This window comes from Aotus nancymaae, unplaced genomic scaffold (genome assembly GCF_030222135.1).
Source record: "Aotus nancymaae isolate 86718 unplaced genomic scaffold, 86718_ANA_hifiasm-v0.15.2.pri h1tg000040l, whole genome shotgun sequence".
In the NCBI taxonomy this organism is placed as follows: domain Eukaryota; kingdom Metazoa; phylum Chordata; class Mammalia; order Primates; family Aotidae; genus Aotus; species Aotus nancymaae.
Window position 1 is genome coordinate 106075651 of NW_026988454.1, and position 25428 is coordinate 106101078.

The following is a 25428-nucleotide window of genomic DNA, read 5'->3' on the forward strand; positions in this document are numbered from 1 at the left end:
AGATACATCTCTTAGAGTAGTGCAGAAGCCGTCATGCACTTGACATTCACACTAATGATTTGAGAGGAATTGGGATACCATATTAAAGAATCATTAAAAAAAGGAATTTGATACATTGTTTTATGAAATTGAAATGAAGAAGGCTGGCTGCCATTATTTAAATCCAATATATCATTTTAAAATAAGATAATATTACCTTGTTTTCTTATGAGAATGTGACAGGACTGAACAAATTTATACAAGTTCTTGGTGGTGTTCAAATAGGAGCAGTGTGTCATTTATCTTCTGAAGATGCTACCAAAAATATGGTTAATAAACCATAGGTCTTAGATATCTGTACATGATGTTATGTGCACATATATATTTCAAACAGTATGTGTTGCTGTTTTGGTTTTGTAATTAAAATTAATTTTTCAAAATATATTCCTCTTAGGCCTTCCAAAAAGAGTTGGGGAAGAGGACCAGCAGTGTGCAGGCCCTGAAGCGCTCAGCCCGAGAACTCATAGAAGGCAGTCGGGATGACTCTTCCTGGGTCAAGGTCCAGATGCAGGAATTAAGCACGCGCTGGGAGACCGTGTGTGCACTTTCCGTATCAAAGCAAACACGGTTAGAAGCAGCCCTGCGTCAGGTAAAAACCATGTGAATGAGAGCTGGGTGTAATGGGGAAAAGTATTGAAACCTCAGCAAGTAATAAACCACAAGTAATTGGAACTGCAAGTAGTAAAAAACTGTGAGGCCCTCGTGTCTCAATCAGGACAGTCAGAAGAAGGAAATTCTAGTAGCATCATTGCCTTGATCCTTCTCCCACCCTCCCCCATGAATTTAAATTACTCCTAGAGGGAGGTGTTCTAATCTTCACATAGAAGTGCTGCTTGAGTAATGTCTCAGCTTGCAAGTATGATGGACTGCCATTCATCTAAAATCAAAGTTAAAATGGTAAATTTTTCTTCATACAGGCTTTTTTGATAATATTAGATGTTTTCTTGTAAAATACGTATATCTTTATCTTCTTAATGGGAGTAATGAAACAACTTAAATTTAAGACTTTTTTTTTTTAATTGAAGGATGATTCCACTATATAATTCTGTAAATTGTGCTAACAGGCATATTTGGGGATTTTGTTTGGGGTGTGTGTGTGTGTGTGTGTGTGTGTGTGTGTGTGTGTGTCTGTGTCTGTGTGCCTGTGTGCCTGTGTGTCTATGTGAACTCTTAGGCAGAGGAATTCCACTCGGTGGTACATGCCCTCTTGGAGTGGCTGGCGGAGGCGGAGCAAACCCTTCGTTTCCATGGTGTCCTCCCAGACGATGAGGATGCTCTCCGGACTCTCATTGATCAGCATAAAGTGAGTAATATATAAACACTGAGTAAAGCTAAATGAGAAAATCAAAGCAGGGAAAATAGACTCATGATTGCAAATATCAGCTGCATGAATATTGTCCTTCCTGAGAAATAATGAAACGTCTGGTACGTTTGAGAGTGTACTTCTGTCTGCCTTGCTTACATACGTATGTCCCTGTGCACCCACACACATGTACGTGTACCTGTCTTTTTATGTGTCCTTTTTAGGGAAGGTAATTATTCTGTTTCCCATCTCAAGGAAGCTTATTGATTTATCTAGACTTTTTGGCTTTTGACCAAAATTGGTTGATTTTATTGCAGTTCTTATGTGGGTTTCAAACATAAAACCTCCTTAATGAGCAGTTTGGCATTTATAAAATTATACCCATAGGATTGTAAATGAGTAATTTTGCCCTTTGTAAACAAGACACACAAGTAATTTAGTAACTCATCTTTAAATCTATTTTTAAGCTTTTGCTGCCTCTGTTTTTAATCAAGAGCCTTTTAAATGCTTTTTAGTAGTAAACTATAGTATACATTAAAAGTTTTAAAAATGAATTCCATAAGCTGATATTCTGTTGAATAACTAACCAGAATTTGAGCTGTTGAGTTTTCAAATCAAGATCTTTCCTGTGGCAATGCATGAAACTTGCCAAAACCCTCAAGAGAGTGATCCAGATATCTCTTAACAGATGTTTTTTAACCTTTGACTCAAAAAGTCAGGAATTTGAAATGGTAACACTCAATGTAGTGTTGATGTCAGCATTTCCTATTAACTTTAAAGGATCTTTTTAACACTAGTAAATAACTTTGTCTTTTGAAGTCAGGCTGGAAATGCATCATTAATTCTAGTGTAGCATGGATTACATCATCTGTAGAGACTTGTTATTTTAATTAAACCCTCTATCAAAGATGAGCTGCTGAATCTATAGCAATGAAATATTGCCGTGTCATTTAAAAAGTGGTGCAAACTTGTATAGCATTTTCTGGAAGAATGAAATTCTGTATGTACCATTTAAATTTATTGAAGCTAGAGTATAAGAATAAGACAGTTGCATCAAATTTATTATAAATTTTTGAGTCAGTTCAATATTTTGAAAATGTAGTTTATATTATGTTACTGCAGGCTTATCATCAGCCAGCATTGAGTTCCATTAACATACTTAGGTTTGGGTCTGAGAGTAGCAATAAATATTTGCTGGACACTGCTTAAAGCCCATTATGCATATCTAACACCCTATGGAAAAGAGCCTATTTGTGGTATCACCACTCTCATAGCTGGACTGGGAAACCTCCAGGAGGCAGGTGTGCAGAGTAGGGGTAGTGGTTTTTACAACAAATTATTTTTAAATAGCATAAAGTTACCTGTAATTTTATAAAAAATTTCTTAATAATAATATTTTGCAGTAACACTATTCATTCTTTTCTATCTCCTGTGCTTCCCTTCACACATTCGTCATTACTAATCAAAGAAAAACATACTATTTAATTTCTTAACACCAGGACTAGAGGCTTCTGAGTATAATCCAGTTTCTAAAAATGGCAAGCTCTCCCACATGAGAACAAACCAGTAAGGTAAGGTTCAGACTAGGTTAGAAGAGCATAGAATTCAGTGGAATGTTGATAGTCCAGTCCACCAAATTCTGAGTATAACCTTGGCTCCTTTAGGTGTAGAAGAGCTTGAACGTGTGATATTTGTATCAGCTGTTCTCTGGGGGAAACACAGATGTTAGATTGACCTATTTTATCTTTTCCTTATAATGTTGCAGTTTTTAATTTTTTTTTTCCATTTAGGAGGATCTCTATTGGGAAATTGATAATGTTTTAAAGTTATGATAATTAAAAAGTAGGTGTCAGAGTATACTGTCAACTGAACCTTGACTCCATGATAGTAAACTTGTAAATAAAAGGTCTAAAAAGCATTTATTTGGTAATTCACAAACTCTTTTGAAACAATTACTGGAAACACAAAAGCGAATAAAACATGGTCTTTTGATCTTGTAGACCCTACAGTCTAATAGACATGTGTGTAAACAGCAAAATGCCAGAGTAGGAGGTATGTCACAGAGCTGCTTCACAGAGGTTAGAGACAAAAGACCACTTAATTAGAGTTAAAACATATGAACATATTATATAAATTTAAACTTTAGATTCAGGGAGTACATGTATATGTTTGCTACATGAGTGTATTGAATAATAGTAGGGACTGGACTTCTTTTGTACCAGTCATTCAAATATTAAGCACTGTACCCAATAGGTAATTTTTCTACCTTCAGGCCCCTTTTACTCTCCATACTTTTTGGAGTCCCCCATGTCTGTTATTTCCATCTTTATGTCCATGTGTGCCCATTGTTTAGCTTTCATTTATACATGAGAACATGTGATATTTGATTTTCTGTTTGAGTTACTTCACTTAGGATAATTAGCTCCATGCATGTTGCTGCGAAGTAAGTGATTTCACTCTTTTTTTATGGCTGCATAGTATTCCATGGTTTATATGTACATTGTTTTTTTTATCCAGTCAACTGTTGATGGATAGGTTGGTTCTATGACTTTACTATTGCGAATAGTGCTGGAATGAACATATGAGTGCTGGTGTCTTTTTTATATAATGATTTCTGTTCCTTTGGGTAGAGATACCAAGTATTAGAATTGCTGGGTCAAATGGTGGTTCTAATTTTAGTTTTTAAAAATATATCCATACTGTTTTTCATAGAGATTGAACTAATTTATATTTCCATCAGCCAACATTGAATTCCATTAACATACTTAGGTTTGAGTCTCAGAGTAGCAATAAATAATTTGCTGGTCACCAACTTAAAGCCCATGGTGTATATCTAACACCCTACAGAAAGGAGCAACAGTGTATGAGCACTCTCTTTTCTCAGCATCCACATCATTTGTTGTTTTTTCGCTTTTTAATAATGGTCATTCTGACTTGTGTAATATGATATCTCAGGGTGGCTTTAATTTGCATACCTCTGATAATTAGTGATGTTGAGCATTTTTCATGTGTTTGTTGGCTGCTTGTATGCTTGTATTTCTTCTTTTGATAAATGTCTGTTCATATCCTTCTCCCAGTTTTCAGTGGAATTGTTTGTTGTTTTCTTGTTTAGTTGTTTTGAATTCCTTGTGGATTCTGGATATTAGTCTTTTTTCTGAGGCATGATTTGCAAATATTTTCTCCTATTCTGTAGGTTAACTGTTTACTCTGTTGATTCTCTTTTGCTCTGTAGAAGCTTTTTTATTTAATTAAGTCCCATTTGTCTATATTTGTTTTTGTCACATTTGCTTTTGGGATTGTTGTCATAAATTCTTTGCCTAGGCCAATGTCCAGAAGAGTGTTTTCTAGGTTTTCTTGTAGTATTTGTATAGTAAAACACCTGTATTTCAAAGTGAACGCCCCTGTTCACATAGCTTGAGTAGCATGGGCATCACCTATGTCTGCAGCCTCTGGCACTCATTGTATAATCATGTAATTTTTCTTGGTGCAGGGGTCTAGATAGACTAGGGTGTCTGCAAATCTCTAACGTTCTATATATTTTGAAAGTGTGTTGCATTTTTAAGGGCAAAGATTCTCATTTGGTAATCACACTTTTAGAGTTCTATGATCTGTGTATCTATGAATACAGTTCTGATGGTAGAAAGTATAATTATGTATGTGAGACATTTGTACATTTATTTGAAAGATCATCCTTGAGGATGTCAAGGCTTTGTTCGTTCTGCTTGTTCACAGAGACTGGCTAGAACTGCCAGAACAGCCAGAACAGAGGAGAGCGGCTCTTACTGGTATTTTAAAGGAACGGTTTTCACATGGGCTGACCTGCTGTCAGGCTCACTCTCTCCAACTTCTCCCTCACTTTGTACTGCCTGTTCACTTTGGTCCCTTTCTCCCATACCCCCAAACACTTACATTTCTTTACCCAGCCTTTTCTCTTCTGTGTACTTTTTTGTTCATGCTCCTTTATTTCCTGGCATAGTTAATGCTATTTTAAATATTAACCTCCTTGTCTTATTTGTTAGAACTTATTTTTGTCAAAATCAATATTATTTCTATCTCTAGCAATACTGTCTCTCCCAATGCTATTCTTCATTAATAATATAATTATAATATATCTAGGAGAGTTATTCTTGTATATTACATTTTTTTTGTTTTTTTGTTCTTTTTTTTTAATGTTATATATTACATTTTTTAAAGCATGAGATATTATCCTATAAAGTTGGTCCTCTGTATCCATGTATCAAATCATCTTCAGGTTAAAAAATTCAAAAATAAAATGGATGGTTATATCTGTACTGAAGATATACAGACTTTTCTCCTTGTGATGATTCCCTAAACACTACAGTGTAACAACTATTTACAATGATTTACATGGTATTAGGTAGTATTAATAATCTAGAGATGATAGGAAGCATATGGGAGGATGTACATAGGTCACATGCAAATACTACATTATTTTTTATCAGGCACTTGAGCATCCTTGGATTTTAATATGCACGGTATCCTGAAACCAACTCCCTATGGATACCAAGGGATGACTGTACTTGGATTTTGAAGTACATATTAGAAAGTACTTTGTTTTCTATTTTGTCCCCTTTTCCTCCCCAATTAATAGATGATTTCCACTGTGAATAAACCAGTTGAAATTTTTGTTTATTTGTTTAATTCTGGCAGTCAAACAAATGTCACCAGAGTTTTGTTTTCAGCCAATGCCAACAGCTAATTGAAGTCTTTCTTTCTGCTGTAGGAATTCATGAAGAAACTAGAAGAAAAGAGAGCTGAACTAAATAAAGCCACCACTATGGGCGACACCGTTTTGGCTATCTGCCACCCTGACTCCATCACTACCATTAAGCACTGGATAACAATCATCCGGGCGAGGTTTGAGGAGGTCAGCATGTCTCAGATAATCTTCAGAGTAGCGATAGCTTTCAGAGTTGGGGTGTGGGGTGTGGGAAATTTCAGGAATTAAGATGCATTTACAGCCTGGGAAAATGAGACCTCTACATAGAAAATGTTCTTTTAAATACACTTCTCTTATGCATTAAAATCTCTAAAATTCACTTTTATTTAAAAGGTGGAATTTTGCAGCTATATCCCTGGAACATTAGAAGGCAAATATTTAGGCTGGGTATGGTAATTCACGTCTGTAATCCCAGCACTTTGGGAGGCCAAGGCGGGCAGATCATGAGGTCAAGAGATAGAGACTATCCTGGCCAACATGGTGAAACCCTGTCTCTACTAAAAATACAAAAATTAGCTGGGCATGATGGTGCTCATCTGTAGTCCCAGCTACTCGGGAGGCTGAGGCAGGAGAATCGCTTGAACGTGGGAGGCAGAGGTTGCAGTGAGCCGAGATCGTGTGACTGCACTCCAGCCTGGCGACAGAGCGAGACTGCATCTCCAAAAAAAAAAGGAAGATGTATATTTAATACACTGTATAACATTTTGTCCTACTTCCACGTTGTTTCTGTTGAATAATCCAGCAGTTGAATGGTGTTTCAGAGTAGTATATACTGGTGGAGTGAATTGGTATACATAAAGTAAATTAATTCTGTATTTAATATCTTAGCTTTTTACATTTCTACTCTGTGCCACATAGAGTAAGCATACCTGATCCTTCAGAGAATGCATATTTGAACTCAAATTAGAAAGCATAAGGAACTGTGAGTGACTGACATACAACTTTAAATTCTGAAGATGATGAACATCATTGTGAGCTCTCATATCCTCCTCAAGCCAGATCTTGCTGTCGTTAATGGAGTCTAAAAAGACCAGAAGCATTATGAGTCTAGCCCAGGATGATCCTATTTACATTTAAAATTTATTTATTTTACATCAGTGCAATTACTTTACTAAGTTGAAGGAAATTCAGAGAAATTTCTGTTTCTCCGACAGGTACTGGCCTGGGCGAAGCAACATCAGCAGAGATTAGCAAGTGCTCTGGCTGGGCTTATTGCCAAACAGGAATTATTGGAAGCTTTGCTGGCTTGGTTGCAATGGGCTGAAACTACACTAACTGATAAGGATAAAGAAGTCATCCCACAGGAGATTGAAGAGGTGAAAGCGCTCATTGCAGAACACCAGGTAAAATAAATATAATCCTAACCGCTCTTAACCATTATCTCAGATACTTTCTTTCCTTCACTGCTGTACGTCTCAAAACATAGCTTTGTTCTTGTTATTTTCACTTCTTCAGACACCTCAGCTCCTTACAACTGTATTTTCAATTCCACAACTGCCCTAAAACCTCTCTTTATAGTAACCCACTGTGACCTTTGCAAAACTTTCCTTCTTTGTCCTCTGTGGGATTATACTCATGTGGTATTGTCTCACGTTCACTCCTGCCCTCCCTTTGCCTTCTAAATGTCAGCTCTCCTTATTCCTTATGTGTTATCATCAGCTCTCTGCTTCTCTCACTGTTCCCTCTTTTGGTGATCTCACCCACCTCCACCTCCCTGGCTTCAGTAGATACCTCTGATTACTTTGTTTGCATTTTTATGTCTCCCAAGATGACTGTCAGCACTTGGAATACATCATATGAAAAAGGGAATGTGTTGTTTTTCTTAGAAAAAGCACTTTTCCTATATATCCTATGTGTTTTCAACTCAAATGATGCGTGTCACACTCACTTTGATTTACTTGATTGCTCACAAGTTTGTTTAATATGCATTTACAAAGAGAAATATTAAGTATCAGCTTAATTGGTTAAGCAATTAATGTTGCCATTATTGTGAATGTGTGTGTGTTTTAAAAGCCTAAGACATCAGTGTCTATAATGGCCCTAAGTGTATCAGGTTATGTTCCCTGTGATCAGAGGTATTAGAGTTCTCCAGTGTGACAAATATTCCAGAAAGGTATTACTTCCCTTTTCCCTTTTGTCTTGGTCTCCTTTTCCCTATCACTTTTCACAGTCTCTGCCTTTCCTCAGCATTTGCTGCATATTCCAAATATAGGGATACCTAGTAAATAATAATAATAAGCCTAAGGAGATGAGATAAGTATTGGCAAGATAGTTAAACCTTTTAAATATAATGGTAGTAAACTTTAACAAAAATAGCTTTTACCATCCTTGAAATAGCTTATTTATGCATATTTTGATATAGTCACATTAGATGTGGATGCATTATGACATAATATATCAAAGAGCCATCTTTTTTTTTTTATCGAGAGGCAGGGTCTTGGTCTGGTGCCCAGGCTGGAATGCAATAGCACAGTCATCGCTCACTGCAGCCTCAACCTCCTGGGCTCAAGTGATCCTCCTGCCGCAGCCTCCTCTGTAGGTGGGACTATAGGCACATGCACCCTGGCCTAATTTTTTAAATTTTTGTAGAGACAGGGTTCACTGTGTTGCCTAATCAAAGGCATCTTAAATATTTCAAATACATAGGTGAAATGTGCTACAGAAAAGTTCTTGGAAACACCCTAGCTAACCAGTTCCTTTGTGGACAAATGCTCACTAAAGATTCTTCTGAGGAGCTTGGAAGCTTGAGTTTGGTTGGTGCACAGACAGGTTATTTTATTCACATGACTTCTCCTATGTGTCCATGCATGCAACTAAAACAAATTATTTTTATTTTCAATTTACTGACTTTACAAGCAATAGCATTTTATATTCTTTTAGAAACGAGAAAGGCTGTATTATGATGGTTTAGATTTTTTTACCCTAAAGATAAAGCATGATGATATATTCTTCTTCAGAAATAATAACATGGTTCTTTTATCCTTTTGTTTTTAGTTCATTTCTAAAGATGGTTTTCTCTGGTATACTCTTATTTGGTTGACATCATTTGTTTTATTTCAGATTTTCATGGAGGAAATGACCAGAAAACAGCCTGATGTTGATAAAGTAACAAAGACCTATAAGAGGAGAGCTGCTGATCCTTCCTCATTACAATCCCATATTCCAGTCTTGGATAAGGGACGAGCAGGAAGTAAGCAGTGGCCAATTTCTTTAAAATGTCAATAGTTAAGACAAGGGAACTGATTTTCTTTTATTTTGAGTTATTTGAAATTTGGATACAATTAGTGGAGCACTTGATATCATAAAATGCTTTCTTGAAAAAATACATGTGCTTATTATATTTCTACAATACAGTGAGTATTGTAGAAACTTATTTTAAAAAAAAGAAAAAATATACCGAGGTTTCTATATGTAACTTTATTGTCTTGAAGTGAATCTTTCATATTAGCTAGGAGAAAATTGAAAAAAATTTACAATAAGAACAGAAGTCATCACCCCTTTGCATTGTCTCATTTTTCTTCTGTTGTATACATAACGTTAAAGCTGAACATAACAAAAATGACCATGACCTGGGTAATGTTCCTGACTTAGTTGTTCATTGGTGACCAGAAAACTGATAGTTTTGCCCATGTTTTTGTGACTTCAGGCTCTATTTACTTCTTGAGCTACTTAAACAACCTGACATGACATTACAAACAATTATAATTAGCTTGGAGAAGATTTAAAAGAAATACAAATCATGTTGTATGTTTTATGTGTTTCTGAATGGAAATGCATTTTGTGTATTATTTAATTTTTGAATTAAAAAGAAGTGATGTCAGAGATGGGGTAATTACTTATTACACAAGGAGACAAGAGCCCTATAGCCAGACTCTTTGGCTGTCTCCAACGCTTACCAAACTGAGAAACACAACCCTGGACACGTTACTGAAACTCATTCTGCACCTCAATTTTCTCATCTGTAAAAGAGGATAATTATATCCTCACTGGAATGCAGTGAGAATTGAATGACCTAGTACATATAAAGTGCTTACCATTCTTTCAGGCATATAGTTAAACGCTCGACTGTTTGTTGTGCTATAAATCCCAGCTGGGACACTTAACATTCTATATGACCATAGGCCAGTAATTTTTCTAGGCCACATTTAGCCATTTAGTAAGATGACAAAAATTTGTTGAGGTCATTGTTTTGTGAAGTTGTTGAGACTTGTGGAAAACAGCCAGAAAGCAGGAGGAAACTTTGGTAAGGCAGTAAACTTGGTTTTGAGACTGTGTACAGGAAACATGCAATCTCAGTGGAAAATGGACGTGTGTGAAGGCTGGGGTCCCATACATATGCTGCCATATTTTATTGGGATTTGTGAAGCATCTTGCTTTGACTCTTGTGACTGCCCAGTGTCTGCTGCCCTCATCTGCTCTCCCTTTCTGCCTTATTCTCTAGGAGGGACAGCTAGGTTTGCTGTAATGCATTGTAAGATAGTCTCACTGGCCTGGGAGATTTCCTTTAACAAAGAGGAGGATCACAGCATGCTTCATTGTAATTGAAATGGCATGAATTTTAAGCTGGAAGATGTTTTAACCATAAATTTATTGAGAGAGCTTTCCAGTATTTAAATGCTCCTGTCAAGATATATTTCTTTAAATGGTATGAACAGTGTGTGATCCTTAATAAGGAAAATAGATTTGGACCTTGACATTATACATCATCTAAATTAGGATGCTTTTACTTGTACAAACCCACAATTAAGTTGATGCAGTCTTAGCTAGGAGCAAAAAAGGTCAAGCCTTCACACATTTCAGAACCCTGGAAACTGCCATCCTAACTAAAGTTCTATCTTCACAGGAAAACGCTTTCCAGCATCAAGCTTGTATCCCTCTGGGTCACAGACACAAATTGAAACCAAAAATCCTAGGGTAAACTTATTGGTGAGCAAATGGCAGCAAGTCTGGCTTCTAGCGTTGGAAAGAAGGAGGAAACTCAATGATGCCTTGGACAGGCTAGAGGAGGTTTGGAAACTCATAACCCTCATCACCATATTGTCATTTGCCCTCATTCATCATAACACATTGCTATTGCCAATCTTGGTTTTTTTTAACTTTTCTGATAATAAGCACACTCTTGCTATTTGAGTACATTTTTAAATTTCCAAAATAAATACCACAAGTATGTATGATCTTGTGAAACATTGATATATGGGATATGGATTTAGCAAATCAATAAAAAAAAAGATTATGTTTTAACAATCAGAAGCTGATTCCTTAAGAAAAAAAATCTAACTTGACATAATGTCTGCTGGTGATGCTGCCCGGCAGATATATAATCATTTATATTTCAGATCTTTTGATTGTGTGTATTTTATTACCTAAGATTTCAAGTTTTAGATTCTGCAGTTGGGAAATTTTTAGAAGCCCTGGTGAGTTAAGAGAGTGGCTGATAGTGCAGAGGGAGGGAGAGTGAAGGGTTAGGTAAGCGCTATTGCGCCGGACCTGCTACCCCAGTGAGCATGATTAGTGGTGCTACTTAGAGCCAGACCACCTTTATGACTTTGGCATTAATCAGAAATTTATAGCTTAAGTTTTTAGGAATTGTGTTTGTAAAGAAAAATCAGTAACAGCAGTGTAATACATTTTAAAGGCAAAATGTTTCTAAGTCCCTTTTGCAAGATCATACATACCTCTTTTTGAAATGGTACTATGTGTACTACATAGAGAATCATTTAAAAAATCTGTTTTCTATGATGTAACCTACAATTCTAACACAGCTTTAACTCAACCAAAATACCTTTTGTCCTTTTTAGCTGAGGGAATTTGCTAACTTTGATTTTGATATCTGGCGCAAAAAATACATGCGATGGATGAATCACAAGAAATCTCGAGTGATGGACTTCTTCAGGAGGATTGATAAAGACCAGGATGGGAAAATAACAAGGCAGGAATTTATTGATGGAATTCTTTCCTCAAGTAAGTTCCAAGACAGCTAACTTTAACTGATAGAATTTTTAAAGAAAATAAGCACACTTTAAAATTGTGGGGCCAGTAAACTTGTGTTACTAATAAAGCATTGCCTTTTAAGTCGGCTAGGAGGAAATCACTACCCTTAAAAAAGTATTTTTTGGTAAAATTTGTGGCTCTGGAGTCAGGAACAGTCACTAACTGTGTGATCACAGTTATGTTATTCCCTTACTCCACTAAGGCTGGGAACTTGTTAGAATAATAAAGTTAATAGTATATGATTCTTAAGGTGTTTTCTTTGTGTGTGTGTGTGTGTGTGTGTTGCCTGGCATATATGTAATAGGAAGTCAGTACATTCAAGTCCTTTTCTTTTTCATTCTAATTCACATTCTGACCTAACTTTGTCATTAGTAGAAAATTAAAACTCTGTAAAAATCCTTAAGATACTTGTCACCTTCTTGTTTGAGGGCCCAGTCATTTGTATGTGATTTCCCTCACAGATGTTACTAGATGTCATTCTTAAGGTAAATTTCATATATTCTTTGCCTAGCAATTGAACCATATAAACTTGCCAGTGTTAAACATTTTTAACCTGAAAAAGAAAAACCCAGAATTTTTATGATTCACCTGAAGAGTAATTAAAGATAAGATTATATGTAGCTGTTCATTTGCTATGATGTAAATCAGTTTTTTAAAAAGAGATTTTTAACATATTTGATCACTGATGATTTAGCCAGCCACATTGAGGTTAAAGTGAGCGATTGAGGATGTCTTGAGAAAGAACTAACAAGTCACTACTTACCACTGTTTTCAAAACTTTAGAGTTTCCAACCAGTCGCTTGGAGATGAGCGCTGTTGCAGACATCTTTGACAGAGATGGTGATGGATACATTGACTACTATGAATTTGTAGCAGCCCTTCACCCAAATAAAGATGCATATAAACCTGTCACAGATGCTGACAAAATCGAAGATGAGGTACTCATTATCTTTCCATTGCCTACAATACTGATAGTATGTTCTGCCAGGATATCATGAACAATTCATACAACCATTTTATTTTCACTTTGTTTGTCAAAGTTTTAAGGATTCTACTATGTAATACTGATGTTAAAGTAAATATTCCATCATTGTTTTTGGCAGGTGACAAGGCAGGTAGCTAAGTGTAAATGTGCAAAGCGATTTCAAGTTGAACAGATTGGTGATAACAAATACAGGGTAAGTTTTCAAAATAACGTTGTGGTTTCTTTAAAGTATACAAATTGAAATCTGTGTACAGTTTGATCTCCATTGTTTTCTAGGAGTCTTATTCATTTGTATTTTTACCTCATATCAAACTTTAATGGTATATGAAACTCTTACTTTTAACATTTTAATTTGTAGAAAGGTAGCCTGCATTTTACATATTAGGAAATATCTTTGACATCTACATAATGCACATTACCTTTAAAGAAAAAAATATTCACAAGAAAATACTCAAAACTCATATGTTTAGGTTGCTTCATATTATATTATGATTAGAGGTAAGTTTTCAGATTTTAAACAAGAAAACTATTCTAATCCAGACCACAAAGTTAAAAATATTGACTCACTTTAATAAATATGAAAAAAGAGTGTAATGTCTTTTCTACTTGTGCAGTAATTTTTGCTTTTATTCAGAATCTCAATTAACTTGGTTCACTCTCTTAAAACAGAAGAATAGTGTGACTTCATTACTCTTTCTCTAGTTTTTTTTCTCCTTTTCGGAACATCTCTTAAATGTAGTAGCTAGATAGGAAATGTGCTGAGTTTCCCCAGTACAGTGTGTTACTTATAAGTGAAACATTATTTTTATTTTTATACTTCCATATTAAAAATAAACATCAATGTATTCAAATTTTTAACTTAAATTTGAAATCCTAAGAATTTTCAAAAATATGTGTACAGAAAAATTGCCCAATTGTTTGATTTGAAATTGGGACAACTGGGTGCCTGCACATCTCTAAACTAGATACTATATCCAGAAGCACAGAGTGTGAGAGTGTGTGTGTGTTCTAGAGTCATATAGAAAGTTTCCTGTTGAACTAATTGTGTCTTTCTTCCATTTTTCATTTTTATCAGTTCTTCCTGGGAAATCAGGTATAAACCAGTGGAATGTATTTTCAAGTTCCTGATGATTTTTTTTTAAACTTTAATTCATAGTCATTAAAGCTTGCCATGGCCAATCTTTCCCATGCTGTATCCCTAGCTACTACATTGTTGGTTGGCGTGGTGTTTCTGTAAGCGCTATAAGGGTCCTTGATTCAGGATTCCTTTTTGCCTTGTGTCTCAAATGAGGAGATTACTTTTAAGCAAACCAGATAATGAATTGTAGCTTGGCTTGCTACAGTGTTACAGATGCAATTTTTAATTCCCGTTTTTGATAATATGAGCATATATTTTATGCTGGTACTCATTGGAAAACAAATTTGATTCTCCGCACATCTCTTTGTTAGACTCATTGGTGTTTAACTATTTAGGACATATGGTCCACAGTAGCCAAGGAGGATCAGCCTCAGGCAGTGACACGGGAAGACAGTACGAGAGATCTCCTTAGCACCCAGTGCAAGTACCAAGTTCTCTCCAAAGAAGCTATTTGCCATTTGTTCTAAATCACTGATTTGGGGCTTGGCATCCTCTGAGTAGAAGTGTTAACTCAGTAGGCTTTAAATGATATCATTCCTTTTGAGGAAAGTTATCGCTGTAACATATACAGAATCTTAAAAGTCACATTTTATGCCATCTTGATCAAATGTTTATATCAGCACTTAAGTCATTATAAAATGTTTATGTTGACATTTGAGTCTGTATAAACTGTCTAGTGGCACTACATCATGATCAGAATTTTGAAACTAAAGACAAGAGATACTCTATTTTGATTTAAACATGTTCATGAAGCTTTTTTTTTTTTTTAAATTTTATGCTTTTGGTAAGAACCATGCTGTCTATAGCATCTGATCATATTACATTAGATATGACTCTGCCACTCCATTTTAAAGCCATATGACATCTCAAGCTTCAGATTATCTATTACCTTCTTTTATTGCAAGCAAATAATTTATTTAAAATAGAAATAATTACTTTGAATAGATTTTTAAAACTTCCATTAGTTATACTATAATACATAAAATGTTACTTTTCCATTCTTGCTATTTTCTGAGTCAGCAAATGGGAGAGTATCTTTTATTTGTAGAGAGGATGAGAGAAATACTTACCTCAAAAGGTTTTACTCACTGAAAGCATAGTCAGCAACATTAGTCTATTTTCTCTTGTCTCGTTAGTTGGTTATTGGGAAAATTTAGAGAAATACTGAAGACAATGTTAGTTGTCTGGAGAATGCCTTATTAACATAGAAAATTATTTATATTTATTACACTTGAAATATCATCTCTATAAGGAACTTTTAGTTATTTCCTTATAACTTTTGTTTTGAATATAATCTTGAACCAAAATAATCTAGTCCCATTATCTGGTTCCTTAAGGGTAATTTTCTTTAAATCCCCTCCTTTCCCTTTGCTTATTAGCAGCACCAAATTTTTTCTAACAAAATACATTTACGTTTTTATTTTTTAATTTTAAGTAACATTTCAGGAACAGTCATAGGAAAGTTTAAGTCTCAATGTTTAAAAAAAAGATTTAGAAATAGTAGTTTTTAAAATTTTGATGGAAAAACACATGTGTTCCTGTTGGTGCATTTTACATGCTTTCTAGGTCCTTCTGAGTTTTAGGATCCTGAATGGGATTTGGTTGGTATTGTTTTTGGGTTTTCTTCCTGAAACTCAATATTAACACACTGAAAAGTAGCAGATTTTTTCTACTTAAAATTTTCTGTTTATCTGTAATGAGCCCAAATAATGTCACAGTTGTATGTTACCTGCTTTACAAAGAAGCCATTTATGTTTAATTGTTCATTTTGCTTTTTTGTCTGCTGGGATGGCAACCGTGAAATTCAGTCTGGTGGTTTTTATGAGTTGGACATGAACCTATTAGAAGTGATTTAAAGTATAAAATCATTTCGCACAGGCTTTCAAAACATAAACCCATGATCAGATACCTGGAATCTAAAAATTTATTTCTAAGACTTGCAGAATTTGTAGCATATCTACATTATTGGAGATCCATTGAAAGGGCAAGAAAAAGATGATTGTTAGTATCAACAGTTACAGTACAGACAGCTATGAGAGGAACCTTTTAGATTTGGCAGCCATATCATTAATAATGTGTCATTGGCTGTTCTAATATTACAGTAATCTAAAATGGTATATTAATCCAGCCTTTAACAAATTGGTTTACCAAATCATTAGGGATGCAAAAATTTTAGTTGACTGTGATATTTGTATGAGTCATACTCATTTACTTTATTCTTCTTAAGTCAGAACTGCTCTTAGAGAAAACAAAATGAGTTTATAAAGATTTCTCACAGATTTCAGTGGAAAACAGTTTTATTTCAAGAGATAGTTTTAATGAAGAAGAATCAAAGATTATTACATTTTTCTTAAAATAATCTTATTTTGGATAAGCCCTGGTCAAGTGGGCCAGTGCTTATTTTCATGGCTGTGTTTAATTTCTAGAAACTTTTTAAAACTACTGCCTTACTAATACTGTTTCTGTCATAAGGAAGAAAATTAATTTTTAGACCAAAGCTTTGAAATTATTCTTAATAACCTTTGTAATCTCTTTTTTTTTTTTCAAACTGTTTCCTTTGGGCTAAATCAGCATGCAGCCGTCTAACGCAAATCATTACAAACCACCTTTTCTAAGATTTTACTAATCGCTATGAACTAAGCAAGAAATTAAAGTCGGTTGCTTTAGCTACTGCAAATTGCACATCATCCTGTAGTTTAGAATTATCATTGACAACTAGAAGTTCTTTCTTTCTTCACTGAACAGTTTGGAGACTCCCAGCAACTGCGACTGGTCCGGATCCTGCGTAGTACTGTGATGGTTCGTGTTGGAGGTGGATGGATGGCACTTGATGAGTTCTTAGTGAAAAATGATCCTTGCAGGGGTAAGGAGATGCTTATCATGATAACATCATGAAAGTATTTCAGTGTTATATTATTTTCCAGCACCAAAACATACTGGGCATAATTTTGGTCATTTATTCCAATAGTGAATGTTTCACATTGGTCTGTCAGCCTAAAGTTCCCAAAGAACCTGTGGCAGTCATGTAAACCATGTTCTTCTCATTTTTTTTTTTTTTTAACTTCTTCTGGAGAAATATGGTGGGCGGGAAAACTAGAATCCATTTTCTTTAGGAGACTTTTACATCTATAATTTTCCAAACGATTATACCAACCAAGGAAAGCATTTTGTCTATTGTTAAATAGCAAAGTAAGAGAAAAGAAAATTGAGGTAATGAAGACTGAAAATACTGAATAATAAAAGTTTAACAGTCAAAGTTTTTATGAAATGAAGGATAGGTGAGGAAAGCCATAATTAAAATGTTTTAAAATAATAATTCACTGCTAACTTGACTCTTCGAAGTTGCAGATTAGAACATTAAAAATATAAACATTTAATACTATAGCTCTCTACATATCTTTCAGCCCGAGTCCTAGGTTAGCTTTTAATTTTTATTTTCAGATCCTACTGTCAGTTTTTAAGCTCTTAACCAATTTATGTTACACTTGGTCATTTGATTGAAATTTCTAATTAGGTACCACTTAGTAGGCCCGTTTTTCTTCCTCAAAAACAAAAAACAATAAAATTGTTAGAATTTTCTTTAACCTGTGAGTTCTCTGTAGTCCTTTTAAGCAAACACCAAATGTTCATGTCAGTGCTGCCTCCTTCGGCTACCAAGTGAGAGGCCAGGTTTCCTTCAGTCGGACCTCTTGGTTTTGGTGATGCTGTCACCATCAGGGACACATAGACATGTATATCAGAGTCATCAGGCTTCTCTGCCAAGGCCACTATGGATTGTTATACAACCATATGCAGTAGCCCTGCTCTCTCCTGGCCAAAGACACACCTACAAGAGAAGTAAAACAAGAACAAAAGCTCCTGTTTGTTTTATATTTTGAAAATAAAATACTCTAATGTGAAATGCAACTCTGTTTATGAAGAAATCGGAATGCATAGTGTTCTGTTGGGTTGCTTAGGAAGGTTAGCACGGCTGTGGCACAGTCTTCCAAATACATTTTTCTTATTGAGCCAAACCTTTGAGTGCTTCTTTTCCTGATGCAACTTTTCTTCTAAAATGTGTGCTAAAGGCTGGATCTGAGCACCCTTTGCATAGTCAACTACTGTACTTTGTTTTCTTCTTCTGCTAACAGTATTCTTTAATGTGATTGGTATCCTGTGTCATTTTTTCTAGTTCATCATCATGGGAGTAAAATGTTACGTTCGGAATCAAACTCTTCAATTACTACTACTCAGCCTACTATAGGTTGGCAACCTCTCTCTTTGCCTCTCCCCTCTTTCCTTTTCTCTTTCCTACTTTTCCATTCTTGCTTCAGTCGTTTGTTTTAAAATAACACGCTTCATCCATCGCGTATGGCTTAACTCATATCCAACTGAGCTGGTGCTTCCAAATTTAAATTCTGAAAGTTTGACGCACTGTGGTTGTGTTACAAATGCAGGTGTTATGAGTGATCAAACACATGCTAACACGTTGCTCATCGGGTTCTTGTGGAGTGTTCTCCGTGTGCATATGTGTTCGTGTGAGTGCTGCATCACTGATTACCTCACAGATCCTTGGGTCTGTTACTGCATGTTGGTAAAACAGTTTTTCAAGGCATAAAATAAAACTACTAGCTGCTTCATTTAAGTGAAAAATCTGGAAGTTTACATGTTATCGTCGTGACTAACAAGCCATCACTCATTCTGTGTAATTCGATTGTTTAATTAATCCCAATGTTGAAATATTGGCATTCTCTTTACCTCAATAGTACATGCAAAAGACGCAGTCCCTGCCTTACTGGTCTGTCTTCTCAGTGTGGTGAGGGGTTAATGAAACCATGTGGGCATCAGTAGCTGGTGGATTAATGATATTTTAGCATGAGCTTTCCATTTTCATGCTGACACTTTCTTTGATAGTGGTTATTCTTGCTGGCGTCTAGTGTTAGAATAAGCACACTTTATTTTTTTCCTCCCCAAACTCACCTATATCCAAAAGGAATGCATTGTAAAGGAATGCATTTAACTTTTTGTTATGCTGAGGTGGAGTTGGCATGGCAAAAAGATGTTATTGAGATTCTCAACGTGATCTCTGGTTCCAGGTGGTCATTCTTTCTATAAACGATTGAACGCCTCTTCTTTTCCTTCTTTTCGTTGTGTGTGTGTTATCCAGCCAAAGGAAGGACAAACATGGAACTGCGTGAGAAGTTCATTTTAGCAGACGGTGCCAGCCAGGGTATGGCTGCCTTCCGACCCCGCGGCCGAAGATCCCGGCCTTCCTCACGAGGCGCTTCACCCAACAGATCCACTTCTGTGTCCAGTCAGGCTGTGCAGGCGGCCTCCCCACAGGTCCCTGCCACCACCACACCCAAGGTAGGACTCGGGGATGAAGGCTTTTCCTCCCTCTTTGCAGTCAATGTCCCAAGTAGGCTTTTGAATGTTCTATTTAGGGCCCTAGAATTTATAGGACCAGCGGTCTCCATTTGTGCCCCTTCTCACAATATGGAAAATAAAGGATTTTTTTTTTTAAACAAATGCTTTTGCCTAGTGGCCCACATAGAGATAATCTATTCAGGTATCCTTCGTTATCTTCCAGATTGATTTTTCTTTTTGAACCTTCATTTTTTTTTTTTTTTTTTTGGTGTCTATGATTTGCCATTGGATCTTTCCACTTATTTTAAACTATTATTTTTCTTATTGTGAAATGTGACTCTTTGCTATGAATATCTCTTTCTGTGGCTTTGTTTTTTTATCTGCTATCCTTTACATTTGATTTGCCATTGTTCCATACAGATTCTCCATCCTTTAACACGCAATTATGGTAAACCATGGTTGACAAACAGCAAAATGTCAACTCCCTGTAAAGCAGCAGAGTGCTCAGACTTTCCCGTGCCATCTGCAGAGGTATCGTAAGGCCCCAGAGTCCGGTCTTAACAGTCTCCTTTAACTGAAACTGTTACCCACCCACTAATGTTGCTTCACCACTCTCCTAATATGTGTACCTTGATAACCCTATGTCTTTTTATACACTTCTATAAAATAGGCATCAACCCAGCAGGTCTTGGAAGAGGTGAGACTAAGGGGTTTACAGAAAAGATAGTCCGCAGCTCGTTAAACAGTGTCAGTTTAACCAGTCACTCCTGCAGACTCCTTTTTGTTCTTATTCACACTTAGTTCCACTTTTATCTCTTGGGACAGTAAAATATAGTAGATTATATCCAGACTTAAGTAAAATTTCTAAAATTTCTTTTAAAGCTACTAAGAACACTAGATGTAATGTGGGCAAGAAGTGCAACACATTCCCTTCAGATGGGAGTAAAAGGCAGTATCATTTGCAAGAGAATCACTGAAAAGAATGGTGACTGAATGTTCACTGTGGGAATGATCCTTCTGAATTCAGTTACATTTATACCTGCCCCAAAACTTTGGGTGGGTGTGACATAAACTCTCAGTTATCAGTGCAGGGGGTCAGAGGGGTAGGCTTAGGTATGCCGAAAGTTATCTGTCATTTTTAACAGGTAATAAACGTATGGGTTTTTTTTTTTTTAAAAAGATCTTAGTAACTAATTTAAGCATGCTCTAACTTTTTAATATGATTTGATATATGGGGAGAAGATATTTAGGTGATACAAAATTTGCCAAGATTAACTCATGTAGGTCATTTACATTTAATTAGAAATCAACTGTATATTGTTTTAAGAAACTTCTCTGTGAAACGACAGACATAGGCACAAAATAATGAGATATTTTATTAGAATCCCAATAATTAGTGGGGAAAAATCCCTAAGTACCTTTTCTTGAAATTGAAGAAGGTATTTCATCTTAATGATAAAGGACATAACTTAAAGGTCAGGATCCTCAAATAAAAGTAATAAAATAACTGTTAAAAGCCCTGTTAGGCTTTTCATAACACTGTCTTATCTGTTACTTAATCTTCACATTGATAATAAGCGGTAGGCAGAGAAAATTGTTACCTTCATGACTCCATGGAAATCTCATTGCTGATAAGTGGGAGAATTGGAACAAAAACAACCCATTCTTTAGCATTTCCTCATTTCTTTCTCTTCATTTCTCCAAGCCGCTCATTTCCACCCCTTCCCACTAAGCGGGCGATGTTAGTATTAGATATTACCTCTAGAGATATCTGTCAATTATTATGGATCTATTGTAGCAAAAACTGAGAAAGGTTCAAACCAACCTCAAGGAACATATGAACATTTCCTTTAATGATGCTATGTTCAGATTTTTTTTTTAAGTAGAAACTCCCTGAAATTATAAGTAGTTACTTAGACTAATGCAAAATTGTGTTTCACTTTAAATAACCTGATGAAACAAAAACCAACCAAAAACCGGTATGTTTCTATGGGAGGGACTGTGAAATAAAATCAAAACAATCAAGGCATTCTGAGAATGATTTTGGTCTTTCACGGTTATGAATTCCGCCACCATGAGTGATATGTTTCATAATTGGTGGACTCTCACTCGCTTGCGTTGCTGAGATTCTGTTTAAGTTAGGAATTTAGCTAGCTCAGCATTCTCAGATATTGGGCAAATCACGTCCCTCCTTAGTTAGGTTCTAATTTTTCACATTTTCAAGGTTATGATTAGGTGAGTGTGAGGATTAATTGTGGTTATGTGTGTAGAAGTATTTTGAAAACTTGATCATTCTATGTATACAAATCACATAGAAATACTACACCTAAGTATATGTATAGTATACACATATGTAGATAAATGAATATTAATATTAATAAAAGTAACTCATGTATCAGATGGTTATAACATTTTAAGCTAATAAAGGGAAAATCAATTGTTTAAAAATATGCATGTAATTTGTTTCAATGCATTTCCTCCAAATAGTTCTCTGGCTGTGTGTTCATTGAGGAATATTACATTACAGTCCTTATATTCCTCAAGATACTTGTTTTGTTTTGTTTTACTTTGGGAGAATTTTTTAAATGTAGTGATCTGGAAAAAATGCAATGATTATATAATAAATCTCATAGTGATGATTGCTTTAGACATTCTCTAAAAACTCATATAAAGATTGTAAAACAATTTTCTGCAAATGTTGCCTATGTATTTTGTATGTAAAGACTGTAGAAGTGATAGAGCCAGGAATTGGAGTGATATGGTAGCAAGTTATTTAAAAATCACTTTCTTTTTCTTATTGCAGTTAAGTTTGTTTAAATGATGTCTGTATGCATTATTTATTTACTTAGCATTCCATCTCTATCTCTGCCTAGCTCCATAAAAGCAATGGAGGTAGCAGAATATCCAGGCACAGCTTTTTTCTGCTCCCTACCCTCTGTATGCATGCAGTCACCATCATTTTAGCAATACACCCTTAATTCTGTAATATTCACAGATAGTCTGAAAGATACTAACATACTCACCATTTAATTTGTCTTTTTCTTCTTGCCATCACTTATGCTCAGTTGGGGGTCTCCATTTTGTGTTTTCTCTTCAACCATGAATTCATATTTATTAAAGTTTCTTTTGAATTCTGAGAGAGAATAAGAAATTAGAAGAGAAAATCAAGTAAGAATCCCATGCCTTATTTAATTGAAGAGCTTCTCCCCCTCCACCTTCTAAAGAGGCATAGTAGAGAGTTTCCACCCATATGTAAAGAAGTGGGGTCAGTGGAATATCATGGTGCAGGAGCAATATTTTGAAATGTCTTGTCACTGGTTAAATACAGGGAACGCCAATACAAGGAAGCAAGCTTCGACTTCCAGGATATTTATCAGGGAAAGGCTTCCACTCTGGGGAGGACAGTGGCTTGATAACAACTGCAGCTGCCAGAGTTCGAACACAGTTTGCTGGTGAGTGTGGTGCATTTCTTTTTTTAATGGCTTTTGCAGCATTATCCTCTAAGGATTAAAGTCCCTTTTCCTCCTCATTGGACAAGAAGTTACAAACTGACCCTGAGGTAGTCTTAAAATATGTAGCCCCAGTCCTCCAAAAGTAGGGGATAACGTGAGTCACGGGCACAAGTGTCTAAAAGTATCAAAGAAAGATGAAAGAATTACTGCACAACAACAGAAAATATGCAGTGGTATTCTGCCCCTTTAAGCTGAAAGGTCTTGGCTCTTCTACCAGCTCAGAGATTGCACAGGACCCTGTTTGGGGGTAGTTGGAAAAACTCAGCCACACTGAGCCTCAAGCCAGCGTATCTCACATTGCTTTGCAAAATAGTGAACCTACTAATCCTTGGGTTCTGAGCTCAGCAGGCATGAAGCCTCTTTAAAGTTTCAAATCTCATATGTTGAATTCCTGTATTCTTGGAGTTACCTATTCTAGGGCAAGACTTACACCTGTCTTGTTTGTTCTATGTTTGCATCACGCACATCCCTGGACACACAATTTAAACTTTAGAAAGCACAGTCTTAAAGGATAGGTATATTCCTTATGTCTGTTTGCAATAAAAAGAATCCTGTTTTAAGTAGGGGAAGCTGAAACTTCCCTTTTAGATAGACATCTAGCCTTTTCTATATTATGTCTACTTAGAGCAAGCCTGCATACCCTTGTATAATAGGGAAAGGCCGTGAATCCACAAGTGTTTTCTGTGTGCCTACTACACATCAGGTAAAAAAAATTAAGATTTAAAGGTGGCATCAGGTTTCAAAAACTGGTTGCAGATAGACCCAGTAATAAGGGTGAGCTGTCTCTACCTTCTTTCCTCAGACTCCAGGAAGACTCCCAGCCGACCAGGAAGTCGAGCCGGAAGCAAAGCTGGCAGCAGAGCCAGCAGCCGCCGGGGCAGTGATGCATCAGACTTTGACATTTCAGAAATCCAGTCCGTGTGCTCAGATGTGGAAACTGTCCCCCAGACACACAGGCCTACACCCCGAGCAGGTTCTCGGCCATCCACAGCAAAGCCTTCAAAAATCCCCACACCCCAGAGGAAATCACCTGCCAGCAAATTGGACAAGTCTTCAAAGAGATAGTGCAATTGGTTCTCCCAAGGCCCTTCCTTGAGCATTTATTATTTAAGTTTGAACGATGTAAAATATTATGTAGAAATTCTTGTGAAATATTGCAAGAGGCGAGTTTAAAATTCTGCAGATGGCCTTATTTGTGTATTTGTCTTTTTATTTTATCTGTATAATTTTTTTGTCAGATATTCTGGGGTTAAAGTCACATCATATGTGAGGAGGAAAAGTTTAACATGAACTAACATTTCTGCACTGTAACGTGCAGGGCACACACTAAAATCAGTTACTGTACCTACAGGTAAGTCTACATCCTCTCTGATAGCCACAGTACTCCATCAATCCCTGACGTTAAGAATACCTCATGACACTTTCCTGTTTTTATGGGAACTCTGAGAAGCTGAATGATACATGCAGGGAATACTTTTGAGATGATTTAAAAGATGGAAGACAGAAAGACAAACACACCCACACACAGTCTTTGCAGTATCTTACAGAGAACTCACGAAAGTTACTTCAAGCACCTGCCAGTACTATGATACTCAAGTACCTTGCAGCATTTCTGTGCCATTGCTTTCAGTCAGGCCAGAGGCATCCTGGATATTAGACCTATTATACTGTAAGAATATAATTATAAAGTGCATTCATATACATGTGAGGTTTTCTTTTGCTTGAGTGGACAGTAGCACCTGTATCATTGAACTCATTTTGTATCAGAGCAATTTTGCTTGCAGAAAGCTATGAAATAAAACACGTCCCTTAACTGCATTGCTATGGAATTAATTTTTTTCCCCCAGGGAAAATTAGTGTATTTTTTTATGAACAATATCAATTTGGAGTGACCAAAAGATACTTTAAAATGGGTTTATTTTGATTTCTCATCTGAAATAATCATGTTCTGGTATTATATCTATATTTAATAAATATACATTTTAATTTATTATGTATACTCACATACTATAGAAAGATATTAGTATGCATTTAATAAAACATATTCACATGAATATATGGAATACCTGATTATTTAAAGTGAACTTCTTCTATTATTTGTTTTAAGTAAAGGTTATATGTATGATATATGTTTACTAAGAAAAAAATAGGCTAAATTTGGGGGACATCAAAAACAGGGCATTACAGTAATGTTAACCACTTATTCAACGTATATTTCTGATAAGTATCAGCCATGTGGCAGCCATTGTAACTGACACTGAGACTATAAGGTTACTGCCGTCCCCTCTTCAAGAGGGAATCAGTTAATCACTAAAAAGCAAGGGATGTGTGGAAGGCTTACTGATTCAATTAAGGTAATATAGTAGTATTCTT

At 35.8% G+C, this 25428-nt stretch overlaps 1 protein-coding gene across 23 annotated transcripts in view; it reads left to right on the forward strand.

Annotated features, from left to right (window-relative positions):
- DST (dystonin) overlaps positions 1 to 25109 on the forward strand; it is a 497116-nt gene extending 472007 nt beyond the window's left edge. For 8 of the 23 annotated variants that reach the window (XM_064360946.1, XM_064360949.1, XM_064360955.1 and 5 more), the window contains 16 exons: positions 434 to 628; positions 1214 to 1342; positions 6087 to 6230; positions 7238 to 7426; positions 9144 to 9273; positions 10927 to 11090; positions 11882 to 12044; positions 12858 to 13012; positions 13178 to 13252; positions 14135 to 14152; positions 16943 to 17060; positions 18369 to 18440; positions 19344 to 19543; positions 19964 to 20074; positions 22872 to 22995; positions 23858 to 25109. In XM_064360946.1, the coding sequence (XP_064217016.1) occupies positions 434 to 628; positions 1214 to 1342; positions 6087 to 6230; positions 7238 to 7426; positions 9144 to 9273; positions 10927 to 11090; positions 11882 to 12044; positions 12858 to 13012; positions 13178 to 13252; positions 14135 to 14152; positions 16943 to 17060; positions 18369 to 18440; positions 19344 to 19543; positions 19964 to 20074; positions 22872 to 22995; positions 23858 to 24120 (2250 nt within the window). In that variant the 3' untranslated portion in view covers positions 24121 to 25109. The remainder of the gene's footprint in view (positions 1 to 433; positions 629 to 1213; positions 1343 to 6086; positions 6231 to 7237; positions 7427 to 9143; positions 9274 to 10926; positions 11091 to 11881; positions 12045 to 12857; positions 13013 to 13177; positions 13253 to 14134; positions 14153 to 16942; positions 17061 to 18368; positions 18441 to 19343; positions 19544 to 19963; positions 20075 to 22871; positions 22996 to 23857) is intronic. The other 15 variants (XM_064360963.1, XM_064360947.1, XM_064360948.1 and 12 more) reach the window with 5 other exon arrangements.
- Positions 25110 to 25428: the final 319 nt, after the last annotated feature.